Raw genomic sequence first — 24,016 nt, 5'->3', positions numbered from 1 at the left:
ATTCATCGTGCCCCAAAACGGTGACAGTGGGAACATCAAAGATCACAGATCACACACAGATCACCAAAACAGAAAAAGAAAAAAGTTTGAAATATCTCAAGAATTACCAAAATGCGACATAGAGATGTGAAATGAACTAATGCTATTGGAAAAATGGCACTAATAGACTTGTTTGATCCAGGGTTCCCACAAACCTCCCATTTGTTTAAAAAAAAAGTATCTGAAGTGCAGTAAAGCGAAGCACATTAAAATGAGGTATGCCTGTCCTTGCCACAGAGTAATGTTTTGCATACGTGAGCCTTTCCTTTGTCCTCTCCAGGTTGTGAAAATATGCAGAGAACCGGCTTCTTGTTCTCTTGAATGCCCCAGAATAGGAGTTGACAACCATTTTCTGTAAAAGACCAAATAATAAATATCTTGGGCTTTGCAGGGCACATGGTCTCTGTTACATCTGCTCAGCTCTGCTTAGCCATAAGCAATTGCAGGGGAGTGGGATGAGATGTCTGTGCTCTGGTAAAATATTACCAAAACTATGTCTAGCAAGGAATGGAAAACTTCATAAATATATGTTGAATAGTCTTAGGAATTGGTTATCTATAACACTGTTTTTAGCTTGAAAGTGTTCAACAGTTGACATACTGTATTCCTAATTGTATAAGGTTCTTCATTTTCCTGTAGGAGGCACAAAAATACTTAAAGTTAATAAATTCTTGAATCTGGGTCTCACCCTGGTGTTTTTAGGAGAAAAGCCATATGTCATTTTTAACTAAAGATAGCATGGAACGCAAAATGTATAGTCAGAAAGCTCTAGTTTCTTTAACTTGCTAACTGACTTTGGGCAAGTTTCTTAACCTCTCTGAGCTTCGAGTTAAATCTCTTATTAAAAAGAGAGAATGGGGTGCCGGCATGACTCAGTTGGTTCCAAATCTGCCTTTGGCTTAGGTCGATCCAGGGTCCTGGGATCAAGTCCTGCATTAGGCTTCCTGCTTGTAGGGAGTGTGCTTCTCCCTCTGCCCCTCTCCCCCACTCCTGCTCGCCCTCTCACTCTCTTTCTCTCAAAAATAAGTAAATAAAATCTTGAAAATAAAAAAAGAACAGTACCTACTTTACAGGGCTGCTGTGAAGAAAAAATGAGATGATGTATCTGTAGTATTAGATAAAAACTCAAAACTGCTACAAAAAAACCTAACATTCGGTGCGTTGAGTATTATATTAGATTCTTTGGGGTACCCAGAAATATTCTTCACTCTGTCTCCTGTGTCTTTATGTAAATTAAATGTGCTATTAAATCCTATACCAGTAAATAACATACAACATGTGTAAATGTAGATATTTGAATAATTCTTTAATGTTACTGTTTTTAGTAGATTTCAGAATTGAATTGTATAAGTTCTATGGTAATGGTAATATTTAAGTGTATACTCAAACAATTCAAAGTTCCCAGATTCTGAACACTTTATCATACTACTATGGAACTATAAAGAAATGCCCCAAATCATGAGATAAGGGAATTCTTAATGAGCAGTTTCTCAAGACTGTTCTAAAATGCATATGAATTAATTCAAAATACATATTTTGCAGTTAATAGTGATTTGGTATATATATATACATAAGATGGTAGAAAGGTCTTTTTCCTTTTAATGTGATGGATATATATGATCACTAAGAGTAAGATTGATGTTACTAATATTCACTTGCACTGTGACCTACGTATGCATTTTTGTTGAGCAACTGTTACACACCAAGCATCATCCTAGGTGTAAAAAGTACAGAGGTGAATATAACAAGACCCCTACCCTCCTGGAGGCCAGCCTAATTTGGGGGAGACAGGTCTTTTAATATAATTAAAGACTGGTAACTGCCTAAAGAGAAGTAGAGTTCATCTGTAACAAAAACTCCTCCTACAGTGATTTAACCAAGAAAGTAACTCATAACAAGATGTCTGAGGTGTGTAGGCCAAGGCTGGGCAGCTGGATGAGCTGCGTCATCAACATCCCACACTCCCTTCTCCATCTTCCCCAAACCTTATGGTCACAAGAGGACTGCTGAACCTCCAGGCCTTGAGTCTGTGTTTTGGGTAGGAACAAGAGGAAAGAGCTAAGAACTCTGTCCTCCTGGGGCTTTATTGAAGAAGGAAAGGCCTCCAAGGGAGAGGCCAAATTTGTGTCAGATGGCCATCTGTAGCTCTGTAGGCATCTGGGGATTCAGTTTCTTTTCAGCCTCTGAAGCAGGGAAGAGCAAAGTCTAGTCTAATAGAAGGAGACAAATACAGAAAACCAGTGCATTAAAGTGTTGCGATTGCTGTGGCAGTAGTTTCTATGTGACATAGGGATTTGAAGGAAGAAGAGGTCAAGTGTGTTCCTGGAGGTCAAGGGCATGATGTTATAAATAAGGGTGCCATTACAACTTCAGGCACCACAATTCATAAAGCACTTGTAATGTAATTCATAAAGCAATTGATACCTGAGCTGAATCTTAGAAACTTGTGTCCAGGAATCTAACAGAACTGTGGGACCATTCTAAACAGAAGCAATAATGTTAGAAAAGTCACAGGGACAAAGAGAGGCCTTGATGCATTAGGGTAAGATAAAAAATTATTCACAGCTACAACATACACTAGAAAGGATTTAGCAAGAAATCTGACTAGACAGGTAAATAGCAAATTATGCCTCATTTGTCATATTATTTATCTCTTCTCTTCTGTTAGGATACCGTTAAGGTTTTTTGGTAGGTGGGTAGTATGATGAGACTTGAATTTTAACAGACATCACCCAAATAAGTGTACGGAATCTGAACCGAAATGGTGTAAGAAGTGAAAAAAGAGGGGTGCCTGGGTGGCTCAGTCAAATGTCTGCCTTTGGCTGAGGTCATGATCCCAGAATCCTGGGATCAGGCCTGGCATCCGGCTCCCCTCTTAGCAGGGAGTCTGCTTCTCCCTTTGCCCCTCCCCCCACTTTGTGCTCTCTCTTTGCCTAATAAATATTTTTAAAATGTGAGAAATGATAGGAAATTATTGAATTGGATTTCTGTATAAAAATCCTGAACTAAGAAAGTAATGGTAGCAAGGACAGCTGAGAAATGTTAAGAATAGTCTGTTCTAAAGACTTGGTGACTGATTATGTGGGAAGTAAACAAAAATTATATGGTGTCTGCACATTTCCTGGAAGATGGTGGTATTCTTTACCATGATAGAGAAAAACTAAAAAATGAACACATCTGTAGGAAAAGATTATGGAGGAAGCACATGTAGAGGTGAGCCAGCTTGAGCCAGACGATGAGAACAATAACATAGGAAAAGGGGCCTCTATCCCTAAATGGCCTTATCGGATGGAACCACCCTACCAATCTTAATACTCTTAGCACTAGACTATTTGAGAATAATTTATATTGTTAGAATGCTAGAATGCACGTAATTACCCCAAATAATCGACTGTCAATGCAGTCCCTATCAAAATCCAGTGGCATTCTCACAGTTACAGAAGAAAAAATTCCCAACTTCATATGTGGAACCACAGAAGATTCCAAATAGCCAAAGCAGTCTTGAGAAAGAAAAACAAATTTGGAGACAGCACACCTCATAATTTCAAAACTTATTACAAAGCTTATAGTAATCAAAACAGTAATGTGTTAGCATAAAAACAGACACACATAGGAAATAAATGGGATAGCACAGAGCACCCAGAAATAAACCCACATGTATATGGTCAACTAGTTTACTGTAAAGGAACCAAGAACATACAGTCGGAAAATGGCAGTCTCTTCAATAAATGGTGTTGGGAAAACTGGACAGCTGTCTTAACAACCTTACATAAAAATCAACTAAAAATGGATTAAAGACCTGAACATAAAACTTGAAAAACCCCAATGTTTTCTTCCTAGAAGAAAACATAGGGGTTAAACTCCTTAACATCTGTGTTGGCTCTGTTTTTTTTTTTTAATTTGACACCAAAAGCAAAGGCAAAAAAAAGCAAAACTAAGTAGGTAGGACTACCTCAAACAAAAAGCCTTCTGTACAGCAAAGGAAGTAATAAAATGAAAAGACAACCAATGGAATGAGAGAAAAGATTTGCAAATCTAGTATATAAGGGATTAATATCCAAAAATATATGAAGAATTACAACTCAATTGAAGAAGAAACACAATCTGATTAAAATATGGGTAGAGGACTTGAACATTTTTCCAAAGATGACATACAGATGGCCAGCAGGTACGGATAAAGGTGCTTCCCCAGTCATCAGGGAAATGCAAATCAGAACCACAGTGAAATCTCACTTCTCACATGTTAGAATGGCTATCATCAAAAAGACAAGATATAACAAATGTTGGCAAGGATAGGAAGAAAAGGGAACCTTGTTGGTGAGAATTTAAATTGGAAAACAGTATGTAGTTTCCTCAAAAAAAAAAAAAAATAACTTCCGTATGACCCAGCAATTCCACTTCTGGGTATTTATCTGAAGAAAATGAGATCACCATCCTGAGAAGATATCTGCAGCCCCCATGTTCACTGTTGCATTTATTGACAGTAGCCAAGACATCCAAAAAACCTAAGTGTCCATCAACAAATGGATAAAGAAAATGTGTGTAATACACAATCACGTGTGCACACACACACACAGGAATATTATTCAGCCATTAAGGAAATTCTGCCATTTGCAGCAACATAGATGCATCTTCAGGGCATAGTATAATAATGAAATAAGTCAGAGACCAGTACTATATAATCACTTATATGCGGAGTTTTTAAACACACACACACACATACACACACACACACACACACTCTCACAAAGTGAGCTGATTGATGGTTGTCAGAAGTGGGGTGTTGGGGAATGGACAAAATGAATGAAGGTGGTCAAAAGATACACACCTAACAGTTGAAAGAGGGAGTTCTGGGGATGTAATACACCATGGTGACTATAAGAGGTAAAAAGAATCAAAAGCGTTCTTACAGAACAATATAAAAGTTGATCTTGACAAAATAGAAAAGTGAAGAAGTACAGGGAATGATGGGAAAGTAGAGAAAATATCTTATAAAGTAGAGGGATGAGATACTGTCAGAACTGATGGAACAAGAAATATAAATTTAATAAATAAATTTATAAATTTAAATGCTAGTTATTTAAACCTCTAAAGAAACAAACTGATATTTTAAATATAAGAAATAAGACAGTCTGGGGAAGAAGGTGGTGGTGAGCTAAAGCCTCATCCTTGTGGCAGGAAGTAAGAAGATAATATCCAAAGTTAATAATGCAAATAAACGTGAGTATTATTTAGAGCTTGTTGAATGAGCGACTCTCCCGGAGCACTGGGGTAAGGCATTCTCTGTCTAGAACCCGGCGTGTATAGCGACACGGCCCATGGCGGCGTGAGCGTGTTGAGAAATTCCATAGGATTAGCGCACAGAGAGGTTAATGAGGGAGGAGACTGGGGAGTTTGACCAGAGTTGGTCTTTAAAGAACTGTTTATGTCAAGTTTAGAGAATTCTCTAGGCCTTAGAACAGAAGAACAGTGGAGATCTGACCAGGAGAGGAGGGCGGGATACTAGCGGCTGTTGAATGGCTGAACCCTGGTCGGGGCTGCCATGCTGGCTTCTCTGGGAGTTAAAAAGGTTCAGACGTGGTATGGGAGCAAATTCACCTCCCGAACGTACTGGGAGCTCAGTAGTCAGTAGCACAGAGGAGATGCTCCGTTGGAGCTTCATTCTAGTAAAGACAGCTAAAAACAACAGATAGACAGAAAGCTGTATGTACACATTCTCAGAATTGAAACGCCAAGGTGCAAAGAAGATATTCTAGAATCACACTGTCCAGGTAAAGCTTTGGAGTAGGCCGGAGAGGATTTCCCTAGCATACAGAAGGGAGCCTCCTTTTATAGCCCACAGTTTACTGCTCAGTTTTTGTACGTAGAATGTTCGGTGTTACCCAGCGTTCTTTCGGAACATGTCTCAAGTAAATGGTTTGTAAGCTCTGAATTGTAGAAATAGACGTGTAGTATTTATGCACTCTCCACAAGGTGTTGCAAAGAAGTAATTTTGTCACAGTAATACGTCCTTTAGCAAAAGTGATTTTCCCCATATTACACCAAGGGAAACTCTTTCTAAAGCTTAGCGAATGCATGATAGGATAAATGAAAGGCAGTCGTTGCCTGTATTATTGGCAAGTTATGTTTGTAGCTTACAGTTTCTGGTGCCTGAAAAATAATCTGGTATTTTCACCACTTAGTCTACAAACTTGCCAGATGTTTGGGGTTTCTTTTCAGTAGAAGGGACCCCATTAGTATAGAGATTCTTGATGCTTGATCTCCACATTAGCCTATGCAGGTGATGGAGTCTCTGCGTTCCGGCGGACTCGTTCAGTATTAATGGCCATTTCCTCTCTTTTCAGGGTGCTGATAAGACCGTGAAAGGTCCAGATGGACTAACTGCCTTTGAAGCCACTGACAACCAGGCAATCAAAGCTCTTCTTCAGTGATGGACGGATGGGCTGACAGCTCTGGAAGAAGGGCTCTCCTGTGGCCTCACACTGCTGCCTGTCTGTCTGTCACTCTCTATCTGCCAGCTTCTTCAGCTAAATACTTTAAGAGGGGTGAGGGGAGAGAGAAATTCATAACAAATCAGACTACCAGAAAAAAACAATGTTTGGGAAGGGAGGAAAAAAACTGTGATCAGGCTTTTAATCGGATTCCTGATCAAGTCCGCCTCTTTTCCATTTCCAACAAAACATACAGCTTATGCCCAAGGGAGAGCAAAGACAAAACCTACCAGTACCATTTGACCCTTTCAGCTCCCTAGCTAGTTTATTCATGAGGTGGTGTCGAGGGTCTGATCCTACCAAGGCCAGCTCTCCGTGCGGGGTAGCCGTAACTGCGCCAGCAGCGGCGGCTGCCGGGACCTAACTCCGGGTGCTGAGATAAGCAATCAGCTCTAGCCTTCTGCCTTAAGACGCACTCTGCTGGGGGCCTCCTGGCTAGTTAAGAGCGCTGCCCGTGGTCGGCGACCAAATCTTCCCTCAGCGACTTTCAGCTTTACGTGGGAGCTCAGTTAAGGTGAGGGGGCACACTCCTAAATTGCCGGATGACTCAACTTTGGATTTCCTCTCCCCTTTCACATGGATTTCATGTATCTTTAGATAAAACTGACTAGTTTTATTTATAAAATCTTAAATTTTGGAAGCCTAAAGGAGAAATCATTCCAGTGTGCATATTTTTTTTCTCCTCTAGATTCAGACGTTTATATAACATTGAAACACTTTCAACCTCCTGCTGGTAGTAAAAGGGGATTTAAACTTAGAATCATAGCCATAGCCTGTTAGTATCCTATAGAGAACGGTTGTCTTAGTACCTCTGGATTTTCTTTATTTGCTCTTTGAATGGATTGGCCTCGGTTATGTTTGGAGAATCAAGGAACATTCTTTGGAAATCCTCTCGCAGACCCACCTTGGATGCTGATTACTGCACCGAAGCTGTCATTGGGGTGAGATTTACAATCTGGACAAACTGAGCCCTGTCCCTTCAAAAGTTCGCTCATTACCAGGTTTCCCCAACTTGTCAGTAGGCTTCTGCTGAACACATGCCAGCCACCTGCATAACACATCTTTTGTTTCTTTACTAAACCATGCATCGCATTTAATGTGATCCCTTCAAAACGTATTCTGTGTTCTTAAAAATACAGGGCCCTTCAATGGGTGTTCTGACCTGCAGGAAATATTCAGACACATGTTCACATGTTCATTTCGTGAGCAGTACAACCAATTAAAACATATACACTTAAATTTGCTATCTTGCATTTAAAATATTGACTCCTTTGACTTGCCATCCATAAAAGCTTACTAAAAATGTTAGGGTTTTTCCTCAGCCAAATCATGCAATAATTGAATGTACCTCAAATTTTTAAAGGGGGGGGGTTGGGTTAGGGGCTTGTATTCAGATTATGGATAACAAAGAATTATGATTTTGTAAGGCAATGTAGCATTCTAAAGCAGGGTTAAACTAGTATCAAGAGTAGCCAGCTAATAACAAATTTGAGTGATTGGTTGCTGATCGGTTGTTAGGGTGGTGCGTGCGTGTGTGTGCGCGTGTGTGCATGTGTATTTTTCCCCATGAAACCTTTTTTTTTTTTTTTTTAATCTTGTGGCTTTTTGCTTACAGCTAGCCTAACCCTGTAATTTTCCTGCATCCAAGAAAACAATCATAAAATAGCGGTTTAAATACTTCGATATATTTGGCTAATTCTGCTGTCTTAATACAGCTTATTAGAGTTGGATTAGAAGTCTGCAAACAGACTTCATTACACGACTGAATGGAAGCAGAGCTATCCTCACGAAGATGGAGGGCATTTTATCAGTCTGTACTTTGGGAGCAACAAGGTGTTTCAATACCTTCGTTTTCACCTCTTGGCATAATGCTGTTGACAAGGCGTGGGTTTTGCCCGCTCTGGTTGTTACCTTTCCTTTCTAACCGGTGTGTTGCAGTTGGCTGTCGCAGAGAGTGCACTGTGTCCCGTCATTCCTAAACCTGGTCTGCTTTCCTCAGTCACCCGGCATAGAAAGCACGTGGTTCTTTGTACAGTTCATCCTGCTGTTCGTGTCGCAGTAGAGGCTCCTTCGCCTTCCCTCTTCTTTCTCAGCCATTTTGTAAGCCCCGGGACCCTGGGGCGACTGCTTGAGAAAATAACGTAAACATAGAATAGACTGGCCGACGTGGTTTACACTTTTTTTTTTTTAACTAGGTTATTTATAATGTATTTCTGAACCACTTGGCAGAGAAATTCACAACACTTAATGTTCATTTTTTGAGTAAAGGAAGCTAAAAACAGGTCTGCTTTTTGGTACTACATGCATTAGTGAAAGGTTAAGTAAGTTTTGTTCTCCGCTGAATATTTAACATCTCAGAAGAAATCTTGCATGTTCTGTAGTTTTTGTATTAAGTCAGTCATTTTGTATGCACTATATCAAGTAAAAACAGGTGGTTTACCTGTTTACATTAGTATCCTAACAAACTCCGCCCCCCTTGCAGCTTCAGACTGGTATCTAAGTAGACTTAGAGTTCAGACACAGCACCCGACGATACCCAAGTCACCCTTCTATGCAGAACTCACCTTCTACACCCAGCAGGGCACAAAGGAGAGGTAGGCGGGTACAGTGTGTGCAAGCTGCAAGTAAGGCCCTTTACTCACTGATTTCTTTCCCCCCAAATAATGGATCTTAAATCTAGATGTACCGACTTTTTTTTTTTTTTCCCTAAAACTTCAACTGAGCTGCTCTTTACTTCCTTGCAATATTGTGTACTCGGTTATGTATAGAAGAAGCTGGTGAGAGTGCCCTCCTACCTAAGCAATTGCAGTGTTTTGCATGCAAAATTTTAAGAATTTAAATCGTCCTGATTCTATTTCGTAAATGGAGAAACAATCATATCTTTCTAAGCAGTACTGAAGGAAGACTAGTGCTTTGTGCATTTTGATATATTTGAGTTCTTTTTTCCCATCATGTAATACTTTTGACACAGTTGGGTTTCTCATATGATCCTAGTTCATGTACATCCGAATGCTAAATAATACCGTGTTTCAGTTTTGTGTTGCAAGAACAAATGGAATAAACTTGAATTGTGCTACAAGGAACGAGTCGGCAGCTTTTCCTCCCTCAGCTTCTGCGGCCTTCCTTTCCAAGCCCTCCTCTCACAGCTCAACCCAGCCTCTGATTGACTCCAACTTTGGTCATCCATATTCCCCCTCGTAACCCCCCAATGCTAGAAAAAAGTGGAAAGAAATAAGACAGGAAAGATTTAATTGAAATAAACTGCTCTTCCGTATCTGGAAGCTTTGGTCTTGTATTGGTCTCCTGACGCAGACTGGCTCACTTACAAAATGTTCGGCAGTCTTTCTAAAAGCAAGGGCTAGCCAGCATGTCCTCGAGCATCGGGCCAGGGTCATGGGCAGCCACTCAGATCTTTCCTGTGCTCACTGAGGTTGCCGCACATCCCGGGGTTCACGTTTGCCAGACCTACTTGACCATGAGCGCTCTCTTAGCATGTACTCCTCAGAACAAATGTTCTGATTTAACATTAAATCTCTGTGAACCTCAACATCTGAGCAAGATTATATTCAGCTTGATTCTGTTGTAATCTTGTCAACAACCTAAGACAACCGTGTATTTTTCTTTTGAAATGGCCAGTGAATAATAATAATATGTGCAGGTGCTCAAAGGCAGCAAAAGCCATCTCCCAGGACCTTCCTATTGCCAACCAAGGTGTAAGCATGGGGCACCATGTAGGGGTAGATGTGAGCATTCACAGATTTTTTGATCAATGAAACCTTAAGAATCAGGGGTGCCTGGACGGCTTACTTGGATAAGTGTCTGACTCTTGGTTTCAGCTCAGGTCATGATCTCAGGGGCCTGGGATCCAGCCCACAGCCAGCTCCACACTCACTGGGGGGTCAGCTTGAGATTCTCGCCCTCTCCCTCTGCCCCTTGCCCCTACTTGCACACATTGTAAAATAAATATTCAAAAAAAGAAGTGGGGTCCATCTAAGTGTTTAAATCTAGTTAAATATGTGTAAAAGGGAACAGGGCATCTTCTGTAATTACTGAAGAACAGACCAGTATTAGTCAAGGAAGGCATACATCTAGACGAAAAGCACTTAAGAGTTACTGTGAAAACCTGCAGTTAGACACCAGCAACCACAGGACTGCAATGCAACAGAGTAGATGAGATGGTTAGAGGATTTTTTTTTCCTTCTATGAGATCAGGGGTTCCTAAAATGTCCCTGGCCTAGCCACGTCACTGCCACCTGAGGACTTGATTGAGGTGCCCAGTCCAGGCCAACCGAATTGCAACGTGGGCTGAGCCCATCAGTCCACGGTGTAACTAACCCTCTGGGACATTCTGATGCACACTTGAGTTTGAGGACTACTGTGAGAGACCATTAGAGTCTAAAAACCTGCAAATGGGACGTCATCGAGGTTGGCTTCCTAGAGATGAAGTAAAGGGAAGCCTTTAACACGGGAGATTCAGCAAAACTGAACACCCAAGAAAATCTTAAGATGAGCCTCAAAGTTAGGCGCTCGGCAAAAGAAGCGAAGGGAAGATGTAACAACTGGCCCAAAGAGACAGTGCTTGTGAGAATGACCCTTTGTTATTAGGGGGTTTTCCCTGCAGGATGTCCTGTCAGATGCTGTGGGTAGTATTTCCACAGGAGCCCAGGGTTAGGGTCCCCATGGCCAAGTTGCTTGAGCCCTTCCCAAGTCCTTTCCTTGAATCCCACAGAGGGGTGAGGAGGCACGCAAGGAATTTGGGAAGATAGGACACGAGTCTCCTTATCTTGTGCCTGACTCATTGCAGATTACTGGGATTGCGCCAGTCACTTACCCAGGTCCCTGCTGGTTTCTGCCTGTCCATCCTACAGCAGGAGAGAGCCACACTGGGAGGCCAGTTCCTGCTGTCTCCACTGCCCCCACCCCCATTCCCCGTGCTGGTGTTAGTGCTGTGAATATGGATCCTTCTCTGCGGTGGGACCACCATGGGCTCAGAAACAGCCACCTGCCTGTCACCTCACCGTGCTTTTTAGGATCAACTCTTCTGCCCAGATACTAGCCCGATCATCACACATCAGCCATAGGATACTTCCCTGCAAGGCTCTTATTTCATTGAAATAATAACTAACTGCCTGAGAATAAAGTACATCAGCAGCTTTTATAGTACCTGCCCCTTGGTGGACATTCACCATATTTGTTCTGAACTTCTCATGTGAAATCACTCCACAGTCAAATAGGACAGAAGCGTTGTTTTCAGTAAATCAGGACTAAAGGATCGCTGTTAGGACCATGGGACTACACCTGTCACTGTACGCAAATGGCCCTGGAGCATCGTAAGTACTACTGGGACCACAAACCCCAATCAATGAAGTATAGACAAATATCACAGTCACAATGTCGAGTGGAGGAGTGCTGACCGTGGGGTCACATGCAGGCCACCGAGCCATTGTGGCATATACCGAACACAGCTCTCAATAGAGAGCAAAACAAAGCACATTCTGGCCACCCTGGCAACTTCTGAGCCTTCAGTAGCTGCCGCAGCAGGGATGGCCTTATTTACACAGTTGGGATAGAACGACGGGTCACATGTCTAGTGACCTCCGCAGTCACACCTCTTAGGACACAAAGGAAAAGAATGCATCGACAATTCCTGATCACTGGGTGCTGGTTTTGAGGATACTACTAGATCACTAGAATCTTTTTTTTTAAAGCCGCGATATCTTCCTAAGCTCTTAGTAACAAATCTGACGATGCATTACGTAGCTGTAGGTCCCTGGCTGACCTCTAATACTGTTCCATCTCCGGGGGTTGGCTACCAAGTCGCTCTGTGTACTCCGAGCAAGGCTACCTTTACCACTGAATTTTTTAATTAACATTTATTGGGTGCAAGTTAGGAGCTAAGCATTGTGCCGAGGACTTTTTACCACAGGACCTTGTGAATACCAATATTCACAATCATCGTTTTAAAAAGGGAGACGAAGAAATGTTCAAGAACTTGCCCACAACCAGTCAGTAGCTCAGAGCAATAAAAGTTAATTCTGATCTGAGTGCTCCAACTCCTTCAAATTAAGTGGAAGTAAAAGGTGTTCTCACCCAGATACCCAAAACCAACGCTCAGACCTACTGCCTTGGCAGAACCCTGCCCTGATCCATGGAGGACACTGTGTGGCACTGGCGCAGTCATTCTCAACAGTGGGTGTCCAGAACGAACTTCACGTGACCAAAGCATTACCCCATCCCCCAGTCCTGGGCACCTGCCATTCTGCTCTCTGCTCCTGGGAGTCTACTTGAGTTTCCACATACGAGTGAGGCCATGCAGTATTTGTCCTTTGGCTTAATTCACTTAGCAGGATGCTCTAAAGGCCTAGTGATGTTGTTGCATATGGCACAATTACCTATTCCAAGGCTGAATAATAGGACATCATAGGTCTATAACCACATTTTCTCTATCTGAGCATCAACATTTAAGAGGTTTCCCTATGCCGGCTCCTGGGAATAACACTGAAGTGAACACAGTGATGCAGACAGACCTCTTTAAGATCTAGATCTCAACTCCTTTGGATATACACCCAGAAATAGGATTGCCAGTGTCCCAAGCCCACCTTAGAGGCGTACATTGTCTTTCCACAAGCTTAGCTTTATTCAATCATAAAGGTTGACTATAATTATCAAACAGGTTCAGGGTTCTAAACTCAACGACCTACAACTTGGCTTCATACATGTCACACAGAGCACAATACAAAGTCACACAACAAAGAAGACAATGAGGAGGTATAAGAAGTGAAAGCAGCAAACTCCCAAGTCCGTCCGCGAGCGGGCAGTTGAGAGGAGAACTCGGTCCAGTCCAGGTCAGCTCTCCGCAATGATGGCTAATTCCATCCAACAATGGAGAACCTTTCTTTTTTCTTTTCTTTTCTTTTTTTTTTTTTTTTAAGATTTTATTTATTTGACAGAGATCACAAGTAGGCAGAGAGGCAGGCAGAGACAAAGGGGGAAGCAGGCTCCCTGCTGAGCAGAGAGCCCAATGTGGGGCTCGATCCCAGGACCCTGAGATCATGACCTGAGCCGAAGGCAGAGGCTTTAACCCACTAAGCCACTCACGTGCCCCTGGAGGACCTTTCTTTATCATGGTCAGGACCTACTGGGCAGAGCCCTAAGCAGCAGCTGCCTTTTCAGTGTGGTCAGATATGGGAGAGTCCCAAGTTGAGAGTCTGACAGTCTGACAATATGTTACTTTGGCTGCAAAAATCATCCCTTTTTAAAGGAGTTTAATCAGTCTTGGGCCCTCGCAGGTCTCTTCTGGTTCTCTCGATTACCAGCTCTCAGTTCTTCTAAGCTATCTTGGCTTGGATGCCTATACCAGTTCTGGCAGCCATGAGCCTCTGCAGGTTTCAGTGAGAACTGGTCTTAGCTGCTCTGCCCCTGGCCGCTTCCATCACTGCTTGACAAGAATCACTGCCTAACATGAGTGACTCCATCTTGCTCTCTCCGGATGGATTAAACATTAACTCTAGTTTTGGTGTTTTGAGAAACCTCCCCATTGTTTTCCATAGTGGCCACACTAATTTACATCCCCACCAATAACTTGGACAACACAAACTCCCTTTTCTCCACTTCCTTGCCAACACTTCTCCATTGTTGTTGGGTTTTTTTTGTGTGTGGGTTTTTTTTTTTTTTTTTTAATATAGGAGGCAATAATTCATTGTGGTTCAGATTTGCATTTCCCTGAGAGTTAGTGATATCGAACATGTTTCCATATCCCTGATGGCTATTGGTAGGTCTTCTTGGAAAGGAAGGTCTTTGGGGCTGTTGAGTTATAGGAGTTCATTATATGTTTTGGATATTAACTCCTTATCAGATAAATGGTCTGCATATATTTTCTCCCATTCCATTCCATAGGTTGCTTTTTCATTTTGTTGACAACTACCTTTGCTGTGCAGAAACTTTTTAGTTTGATGTGAGCCCACTTTATTTTTGCTTATGTCTGCACTTTTGGTGTCCAATTCAATATCAGCAGCTTTTCCCTGTTTTTTTCTATGGGTTTTATTGTTTCAGGGTTTATATTTAAGTCTTTAATCCATTTTGAATCAATTTTTCTTTTTTTTTTTAAATTTTTTTTTTTTTTAAGATTTTATTTTATTTATTTGAGAGAGGGAGACAGTGAGAGAGAGCATGAGCGAGGAGAAGGTCAGAGGGAGAAGCAGACTCCCCGTGGAGCTGGGAGCCTGATGTGGGACTCGATCCCGGGACTCCAGGATCACGCCCTGAGCCGGAGGAAGTCGTTTAACCAACTGCGCCACCCAGGCGTCCCTTGAATCAATTTTTCAATAACGGTCTAATTTCATTATTTTTCATGTGGATATCCAATTTTCCCAATACCTTTTAACAAAGAGATGTTTTTTCCCCATTGAGTATTCGTGGCCCCTTTGTCAATATTAATTGACTGTATATGTGAGGGTTATTTCTGGCCCTCTATTCTGTTCCACCAGTCTATATGTTATTATACCAATACCATATTGGTGATTGCTATAGCTTTGCAATAGCTCTTAAAATCAAGGAGTATAATACCTCCAGCTTTGTTTTTCTTACTCAAAACTGTTTTGGCTGTACAGGGTCTTTGGTGGCTCCCAGTCATTTTTAGGAGTGTTTTCTTATTTCTACAAAAAGATCATTGGGGTTTTGTTAAGCATTGCATTGAGTCTATGTACCACTTTGAGAAACATGGTCCCCATTTTAACAATATTAATTCTTCTAATCCATGAACATGAGATGTCCTTCCGTTTGTGTTATTTTTTCTGTCAATTTCTTATATTTTTTAGTAGACAACTCTGTCACCTCCTTGGTTAAGTATCATCTTCCTTTGATACTGTTGTAAATGGATTTGTTTTCAATTTTCTCTTTGCAGAGTTGTTAGAAATGCAACTGATTTTTGTATCTAGGGACTTACTGAGTTTTAGGTCTAACAAGTTTTTATAACTATACCGCAACACTATGAACCTGGAAACAGTCCTATACCTATGCTTATCAAAAAAATTACCATTTAAGGGAGTTAGGGTTTCAGGATATTTTGATGTTTCAGCATTTTAACTGAGCATTTACTATGATCTGGGCACCATTCTAAGTAATTTCATGGACCACAATGTTTACTCTTCCTAAAAACCCTATGAAGTAGGACTATCATCATCCCTGTTGTCAGATGAGAAAACTTAAGTAACTTGACTATGGTCCCACAGCCAGTGAGTGTTAGAGCAGGGCTTCAACTCAGGCAGTCTGACTGAAGTCTGTACTCGATACCTTATTATGTTGCCTCTCCAACTTTCACTGAACCAAATCATGACATTTTAGTCAATTAACACAGTTCTTTAAAAGATACATAGAAAACGGTTTATGGATTTAGGATTTTAAACAATTAGGTAGAAAATATTATGTAACATGCACTCGTCAATGACTTTGCATGATGAAATCAAATTCTACAAAGATGACATTTAATTTTCAAGTTTGAGAAGCAGCGATATTTGAGTGTAACATACACGCAAATACATATTGAGTATAACATACATTTGGGGGGGGCAGTCTAAGAGATTAGGATACAGAATAAGAGTCAGCAACCTACAGTCCATAGGCAAAACCTAGCCTACCACCTGCTTTTGTAACTAACGTTTTCTTGGAGCGCAGCCATTCCTGTTCATTTGCTTACCACATATGGCTGCCTCCACACTTCAAGGGCGGAGCAAGCAGCTGCGGAGCCTATATGGCCGACAAAGCCTAAAATATTTACTATATGGTCCTTCATGGAAAATATTTGCCAACGCCGGTCATAGAGGTTTAGGTGAGCTAGACTGAGAAACACCTGCGGTGAAAACACCTTTAGGACCTAGTTCTAGAGTGATTAGCAGAGTCAGGAGAGAATGTTACGGGTTTGTTGGAGCAAATGAAAAGCCGAGCCCATCAGTAAGGCACCTCTTTACAGCTGTGGGGAGATGGTTACGGTAACCACGCCCAGTGACTCGTGCCTCCCAGTATGGGTGCTCTCGGGTAACCCCTCTCTGCACGGGTCTTGAGCTTGGCCATGTGACTCGCTGGGGCCAAATGGGCCAAATGTGAAACCAACAGAAGTTAAACATGTACTTCCTCATCGGGGTTTGGATCTCAGCAGGAGGAAGATGAACTCTTCAGGAGAGGCCACTTGGAGAACAGATGCATCCCAGCCTGCAGGCCCAGCTAACCACCGCCCGTGACTGAGGCCATCTGGGCCGCCACCTCCAGACTTAGGAGTGACACCAGGTGAGACCAGCAAAAGCCCACTAGCTAACCCCAGTCCAAGCTGCAGAACTGTGAACAAACAGTGGTGGTTTTAACCCATTAGGTTCTGGGTGTTGTTGAGTTTTTTGGTTTGTTTGGTTTTTTGTTTTTGGTTTTTTTAAATGCAGAGTACATGCGGGCAACAACACCCTAGCCAAAGGGCATCAGGAACCAGTGGCGTCGCCTAGGGATGAGAAATTATGTCTGAAAATCAAAGGGAAAGTGATCATACACACACACACACACACACACACACACACGAAATACCAAATGCCATTAAGGACCCAGGATTGCCTTTTCTTTCAAACTCCTGAAAGGAAGGAGAATAGATTAAAAGACAAAAATCTTTGCCTTTTTAGGGAAGGTTAGATGCTGTAAATAATAAACTCTCCTCTTTCTAGAGAATCGTTATTCCCTTCTGTCTTCGGAGACAGAAAAGGAATCGCTCCCATCCCTGCAGGTCTTTCTTTTTGCCTCTCGGAGGACTCAAAGGCTGGTGGGGATTTACAGGTATGAGCCAGATCCCTGAGCCAAATTAGGCAGGCAAGGCAGAGAAGCAAGCTGTGGTTTAAGTAGTGTGTGGGGGAAGGGGCGCCAGGCGGGCAGGGGGAGGCTGGAAAGACAGGGCAGCGCAGAACAAAGGGGAGCCACAAGGGCGAAGACCCTCACCAGAGATTCCCGGGCAAACTGCAGGGAGAGCCAGCCCTGGCTTCCTGCCCCAGATGAAGGCCAGGAGGGCCCTCAGTGTGGGCCAGCAGGGGTGGGGGTGGAGGGCTCCCGCCTGCACCAGGGGCAGGAGCCTCTCACACTTCAGACTTCCACTTCGTGCAAGCGCGCGCTCTCAACCAAGACCTGGGAAATCCTGCGAAAGCAGCCCTCCCGAGATCCATGCCAGCCTCAAGCCCAAAAACTAACTCGGAGAATTCTAGAAGCTCAAGAGTGCCTCTGACAAGGAGACAAGAAGGGAGGGGAAGGATGCAGGTCTGAAAGAGGAGGGACAAGGTCACGTGGGATGTAACACAGGAGACAACACGTCCACTACAAAAGCAACTGGGGCCATTTCAGCTCAGAATGAAATTCATGAAGGGAGGGAGTGAGGCTCGTTCTCCAAACTGTGAGCTCATTCATTCAGTCAACACGTATTTATAGCCTCAAGGTGCGCGGCACTGTTGTGGGTCCTGCAGACAGGACAAGACTCCTGCCCAACTAGGGCTTATAGCCCGTGAGAGGAGAAAAAACAGTAACAAGAACGGGAAGTCTAGGGGGGCCTGGGTGTTTGCCTTTGGCTCAGGTCATGATCCCAGGGTCCGGGGATGGAGTCCCACATCGGGCTCCCTGCTGGGTGGGAAGCCTGCTTCTCCCTCTCCCACTCCCCCTGCTTGTGTTCCCTCTATCCCTAGGTCTTTCTCTGTCAAATAAATAAATAAAATCTTAAAAAATAAAAATAAAAAATAACGCAAAGCCTACTCCTAACAAGATCATGACATGTCCTGATGGGTGCCGGAAGGAAAGAAGCAAGCTGGCTGAGAGCACATATGGGGTGTGGGGGAGATCGGGAGGGGGCCTCCTTGTTCCTGGGGGGCAAGCACCTGTGTCGTGCTCAGGTCTGTGTCCCTCCCATTGTTTGTGCATTTGAATGAAGTGTTTTGGCTTCAGGTCTGCAAAGCTCCACGCGGTTAGACTTCTCCCATTTTTCACTCTATGGTCTTGAGTGACGCTGATGCAGGCTAAGACATGGTAGGGGAGGGGCACCAGCAGCATGGTGACCAGAGTAGATGCTGAGCAGGCCCTCCAGGGGACTCACCAGGTTCCCTGCTAAGGACTCGGCAGGTAGGGACAGGGAACAATTCTCCAATGCCATCTCTGCATAGGAACATTCCCTACCCTAGAGCCAGCAGCATGGTCCCCCATACACTGAAGGGTTCTGCCCAGAGTGCCCTAGATCATCCTAATGGGACCACTCAGGAGACAGAGCCCAGCTTTCTCTGTAGAGAGCTAATAATGCTGGCCTTTTCGGGGGAGGACGACCAGGCTTTGCTCGCTTTACAAAGCAGGAACGTGGTCCCTAGGCTTTATCACCCCGAGGAGGAAGGGGTTTATTACCCCGAGGAGGACTGGGGTTTCTAATATCTGCTCCTCACATGAAGCAGAGAAGCCCTGGAGATTTGCTTTTCATCTTTTTTTTACTCTCCCCTTTTTCCTGAATGTACCATTACATAACAGCACTATAAATCATCTCTGTTCAGGAGCTAGGAGTTTAAATCTTGTTTTGTGTCATTATTAGCAATTCTTTTCATAATGATAGCAATGCATAAAAACCCCAATTGAAACCTGGACATCAGACACGTAGTTGCCACAAGTAGATGAACTGTTTGCTCCAAACGTTTCACCGTGGTTTGATGGCACGGGGTTGGGGGGGAGTGGTAGGGGAGGAATCCCTCTCTGAGGATAACCAGACCCAACACAAATGTTTTGGTTGTGTGAGCCTGTGGATTATCTTTTTAAAGTTTAAACTCCCTCATTTCAGAATATGCAAAGGGTAGGACTTTAAAGGGCATCTTCCTGATCAAATCTAATACCTCTGGCCCAGAACTTTCATTTGATTAAATTTCACTTCTTGAGATACGGACTCCTGAGTGTCAAATACATGATTTAATATGCTTGCTAAATTATGGAGTGTTGAACAAAGGGAAAGGATCTTTTTTTTTTTTTTCTCTCTTGCCGCCGTTATTTATTTGGGTTAAAGATTGCCTTCTGCTTCCTGGCATATGTTAAGAAATAATTATGTGAGAGTTGTGTCACATCATGAATCAACCTGACCGTCTTTTCCGCCAAAACTTGCACCTCTCCTTTTGGCGTCCCTCTCTTTGAAGTTGTCCTCTCTTTGCTAAGAAGAAATAGAAGCTTTCATAAGCCTGTGGGCTAATTATGTCAAGGGGAAGGTGAGGAAGCAGGTTCCTAATATAGGTTCAGGGGCTGCACAAGGTTGAACTTAAGCTGACCACGGGAGAGTAGCACTTCCTTTTTTCTCACTGCGTTCTGTTCTGCCTGCAGAGAGACGGTAGTTCTGAGCCTTCAGGTCAACTTGTACCCTAGATGAATTTGTCCAAGTTTCTTGTGCCCACATTTGCCTGAGCTGAAATTGTTTCCCAGGATCCAGAAACACTTCTGACACTAACCATCAATCTCCTGTATCCATAAGGCAGTCCATCCAGTGAAAATTGAATTAAAGGGGTCCTCGTTACCCCCTCTGCTTCCTCCCCCAATGCTTAACTATCTAATAAGATTCAATTAAGACCACGCCGGCCTCCCCCAACCAACGCAGCAGCACAGGAGAGCCAAATTTAACCAGGTTGACTAACGGAGTCAAAAACACCAATGGGTAATCAGGCCAGAAGAAAAGCATGGAGAAGACAGATACAGCACCAATATTGCAACACAAAGTGGTTATGAAATGATTCAAGATATTTAAAGACAGACATTGTTCTAAGAAAGCAATAGTTCTGGGTATTAGATCAGAAAACATCCTGCTTCCAGTCCCAACTGGGAGGCTTCCAGAAGTATGGTGGCATGAACAAGATACTGTGGAACTAAGAGTTTTAGCCCAGCTTGGTGGAGTCCTTCTGCATCCTGACTCCTTAAGTAGATTTATCTCCTACTTGAGAATTATCCCAAAAGCCCAGCACGCCATCAACACAAGGGGCCTCGGATTCCTTTATTACCACGGGGCTCTCGATGGTATTGGAGACAGGAGTTGCACACACCAGAATTCCCAACACAGATGCTCAACATCAGAACAAGAACAAAAGCAGATCAGGGGTACAGGCAGTAAAGTCAAGGGTGCCAGGAGCCCCCCCCCCCGCCCATCCCCCGCCTCCGCGGGGAAAGGACTCCCAGATCCACACCTTTCCTGAAATCTCATTCAAACCCTGAGTCCTTCTCTCCAACTACCTTCTGCACCCAAAACTAAACCCACCATCTGCACTGCCCACCCACCTCCACAAAGAAAACATTTCTTTCCTTCCAAATATAAAGTGCATTACAATCGATTAATTGAACATATGCCACAACACCATTCTTTCAATCATGGAGATTTGAAACCCAGTCAGACTTGCTGGGTTACACACTGTTTCATCCTCTCCTGCTGTCATTTCTTCTATTAAAAGCCTCCTTGGCCTAGCTGGACCCTCCATTCACACGACTGCCCCCCGTTACGGATTGAATCATGTCCTCAAAGAGGTATCTCAAAGTGCTAGCCCCCCAGTACCTCAGAATGTGACTTTTTTTGGAAATAGGATTGCAGATGCCAGTAGTTGAGAGGAGGTCATACTGGAGTAAAAACGGGCCCTTGATGTCACATACCCGGTGTCTTTAGAATGTGAGGACAGAGGCAGAGATCAGAGTGACACAACACCAACCCACAAAGTGCCAAGGACAGATGGCCACCAACTGAAGCTCAGAAGAGGCAAGGAGGGTTCCACCCAGAGTCTCAGAGAGCACGTGGCCCCACGGACACCTCCGTGGCTGACCTCCATCTCCAGAGCCCTGAGACAATGAAGGTCCATTAAGGGATCCAGTGGGTGGTACTTTGTTAGCCCTTAGAAACAAACACAACCTCCTTCCCTTCTAGGAACCTCCCCTGGATTCCTGTTTCCTCATCATCTCAAAGTTCTACTCTTTGGCCAGCTCCTGAGGCCTGCACCTGCCCAGCCCATCCTCCCTTTACAAACGTACCTCCCACCATTTCTTTGTGACTTCTCTGAATTAACAACCTACATCGACCTCCCCCATCTTCAATGTCCTACTACTCCTGTTTCCACTAAAATATTCTTCCCCTCCACCAACTGTCTTGATTTCTGCCTTCCCTATCAGTCCACAGCCCCTTGAGAAATGGGCTAGGACTTATTTTCTCTTGCATCTCCTCTGAGCACCCAAATACGCCAGAACTCATGGCAGATGAACAGATGTAATCACCTTGACACAGGCTTTATCCTGGACCTGGAACATCGGGCAGCCCGTAGGCGACAGGCCAGGGACCGCAGTTTTAATTTTTGTGTCCCCAGTGCCTAGCCCAGTGTCTGACATTTCGTAGACTTTCAGTAATTGTTTATTCGGGGTCCATCCCGGGTAGACCAGCATCCCCCTTCTTTTAAAGGACTCACTAATTAAATAGCTTGAAGTTCTTCAGACAAAAGTGGCTGGACAGGGGGGAAATGCCATTCTCTTTCTCTGGTAACCCCACTAATAGGTCATTAAAAGGGCCCCAGCTTGGAGCCCCAGGAAGCCTCATTAGTCCCCATGACCCATCAGGGAAGGCAGCCTTCCTCCCAATTATCAGGCTTCCTGTTTATTAATACATGACAAGCCTTGTCCTTCAGCCCATTGTTACCTGTGTTTCCAGAGCCCTTTGAAAGCATAAATAAATGATAGCCGGCGGGTCTCCTTTCCCCAGGATGTTGTCAGTGTTGAGAATCCTGACAGTTTTCCAAGACATGATTTGCCACTACCAATGCCAAGTGCTCCTGTCCTCTCCTATTTATAGAGATGCTTGATAATCCAAGGTGCCAACTCCTTCCAACAGAGACAGACCAATGCTGTCATAAGTCTGCAGGTCACAGAGCCGTGCACCTGGCTTTTCAGAGAGCCCAAGGCCTAGCAGTGGAGAACCCGTCTGCTCAGCAGGCCAGCCATTCAGATCCCCAAGATGCCAGACCCAGAGAGCCTGCAGGGGCCACAGGGTGACTCTGGGAAGGGCAGAGTTCCGAGGAAGGTTATTGTTGTTCCAACTCTGTCATTGCCCCCTTTCCACCCCCAACCTCATCTCTTTAATCCACAGTTCCCAAAACATTTGAATTAACCTCTCGGATACTTTTCCCCTGGCCATCCACTGGATGTTTCAAGGGTCAGGATAGGGAGGAGAGTTGCAGTGGGGGGCGGGGGAGGGGTGGGTGTTGGAGAGTGGGAAGGAGGGGGTCCAAACCCAGAAGGTAGTTAGAAGCCAAAGAAAGAAGGGGCCGTTCAGTTTCTAGTTCCATGTGGAACGAGCTCAGGACTCGCCACTCGGTCTAGATAACCAGTAAAAAGCTGAACACACTGAACAACCAAAAATTCTTCTTGGGTTGGAGACATGAGGACACGGAGCAAACCACTGCCACTTAGCCTGGAGAGAAAAGCGAGTGGACACGGCGAGTCGCGACTTACCAGACAGAGGAGGCACCTCCGAGGGAACCCAAGCCGGGCAGGAAATCCTCAGCTGTGATGAACAAACTGGTAGGGGCTCGGTGTGGACAAATCTGAGAGTTGAAAACTCTGAGGGGAGCGGGTATCCAGTCATAGGAAACCCCCCAAATACTGTGAGGTTTACTTCCAGGAGCTCCAGCAGATTCCCACAGTAAGTATCTGAGGACAAACTCCTGCAAGCTTCCAGCAGGGGATGGGGGAAGGAACCATTTTAAACACACCAGAGCACGTTGTTCTCAATTAGGGCTGCCCTCAGGTGAATGGGAGGCTAGTCTGTAGGGTATTTCAGGGCCTAATTGACTGGGGGGTTGGGAAATACCCAACTCCAGCTGTTTCTCACCATCTCGTCCCACCTAAGGGTAGAGAAAGAGCTAAGAAACACCTGTGAAACTCAAAGCACTGAGGCACAGCCTCACGGAAAAGCTGAGACTGTGGCACACTCCGCCTTTCCCACACCTCACCAACACATGACTAGAGACCTACTTATGGCAGTCCCTCTTACCTGATTCGTTATGTCCAGCTAGCCAGAGAAAATTACAAGGCCACACCAAAAGGTGAAAGAACACAATTTAAAAAGAGCCAACATCAGAACCAGACAAAGAGGGATGCTAGAATTATCAGACCAAGAACTTTACACAACTATGACAATATGCTAAGGGCTCTAGGGGCGCCTGGGTGACTCAATCAGTTTAGCACCCAACTCAGTCAAGTCATGATTTCATGCTCAAGTCATGATCTCAGGGTTGTAGGATTGAGCCCCAAGTCAGGCTTCATGTTCAGTGAAGAATCTGCTTCTCTCTCTCTCCCTCTGCCCCCCAACCACTCACACACATGCACGTACTCTAATAAATAAATTAATCTTTTAAAAAATATATGCTAAGTGCTCTAATGGATAAAGTAGACAGCACATAGGAATCAATGGTCAATGTAAACAGAAGAATATCCTA

At 43.9% G+C, this 24,016-nt stretch overlaps 1 protein-coding gene across 1 annotated transcript in view; it reads left to right on the top strand.

The window, feature by feature from the left end:
• MTPN (myotrophin) overlaps positions 1–7,790 on the top strand; it is a 57,536-nt gene extending 49,746 nt beyond the window's left edge. Inside the window, exon 4 of the mRNA XM_044246647.1 lies at positions 6,384–7,790. Within this exon, the coding sequence (XP_044102582.1) occupies positions 6,384–6,470 (87 nt within the window). The 3' untranslated portion in view covers positions 6,471–7,790. The remainder of the gene's footprint in view (positions 1–6,383) is intronic.
• Positions 7,791–24,016: the final 16,226 nt, after the last annotated feature.

Source organism: Neovison vison, chromosome 4, assembly GCF_020171115.1.
Source record: "Neovison vison isolate M4711 chromosome 4, ASM_NN_V1, whole genome shotgun sequence".
Classification (NCBI taxonomy): Eukaryota; Metazoa; Chordata; class Mammalia; order Carnivora; family Mustelidae; genus Neogale; species Neogale vison.
Note: the sequence above shows the minus strand (reverse complement) of the source record. Positions and strands in the feature narration are given on the sequence as shown.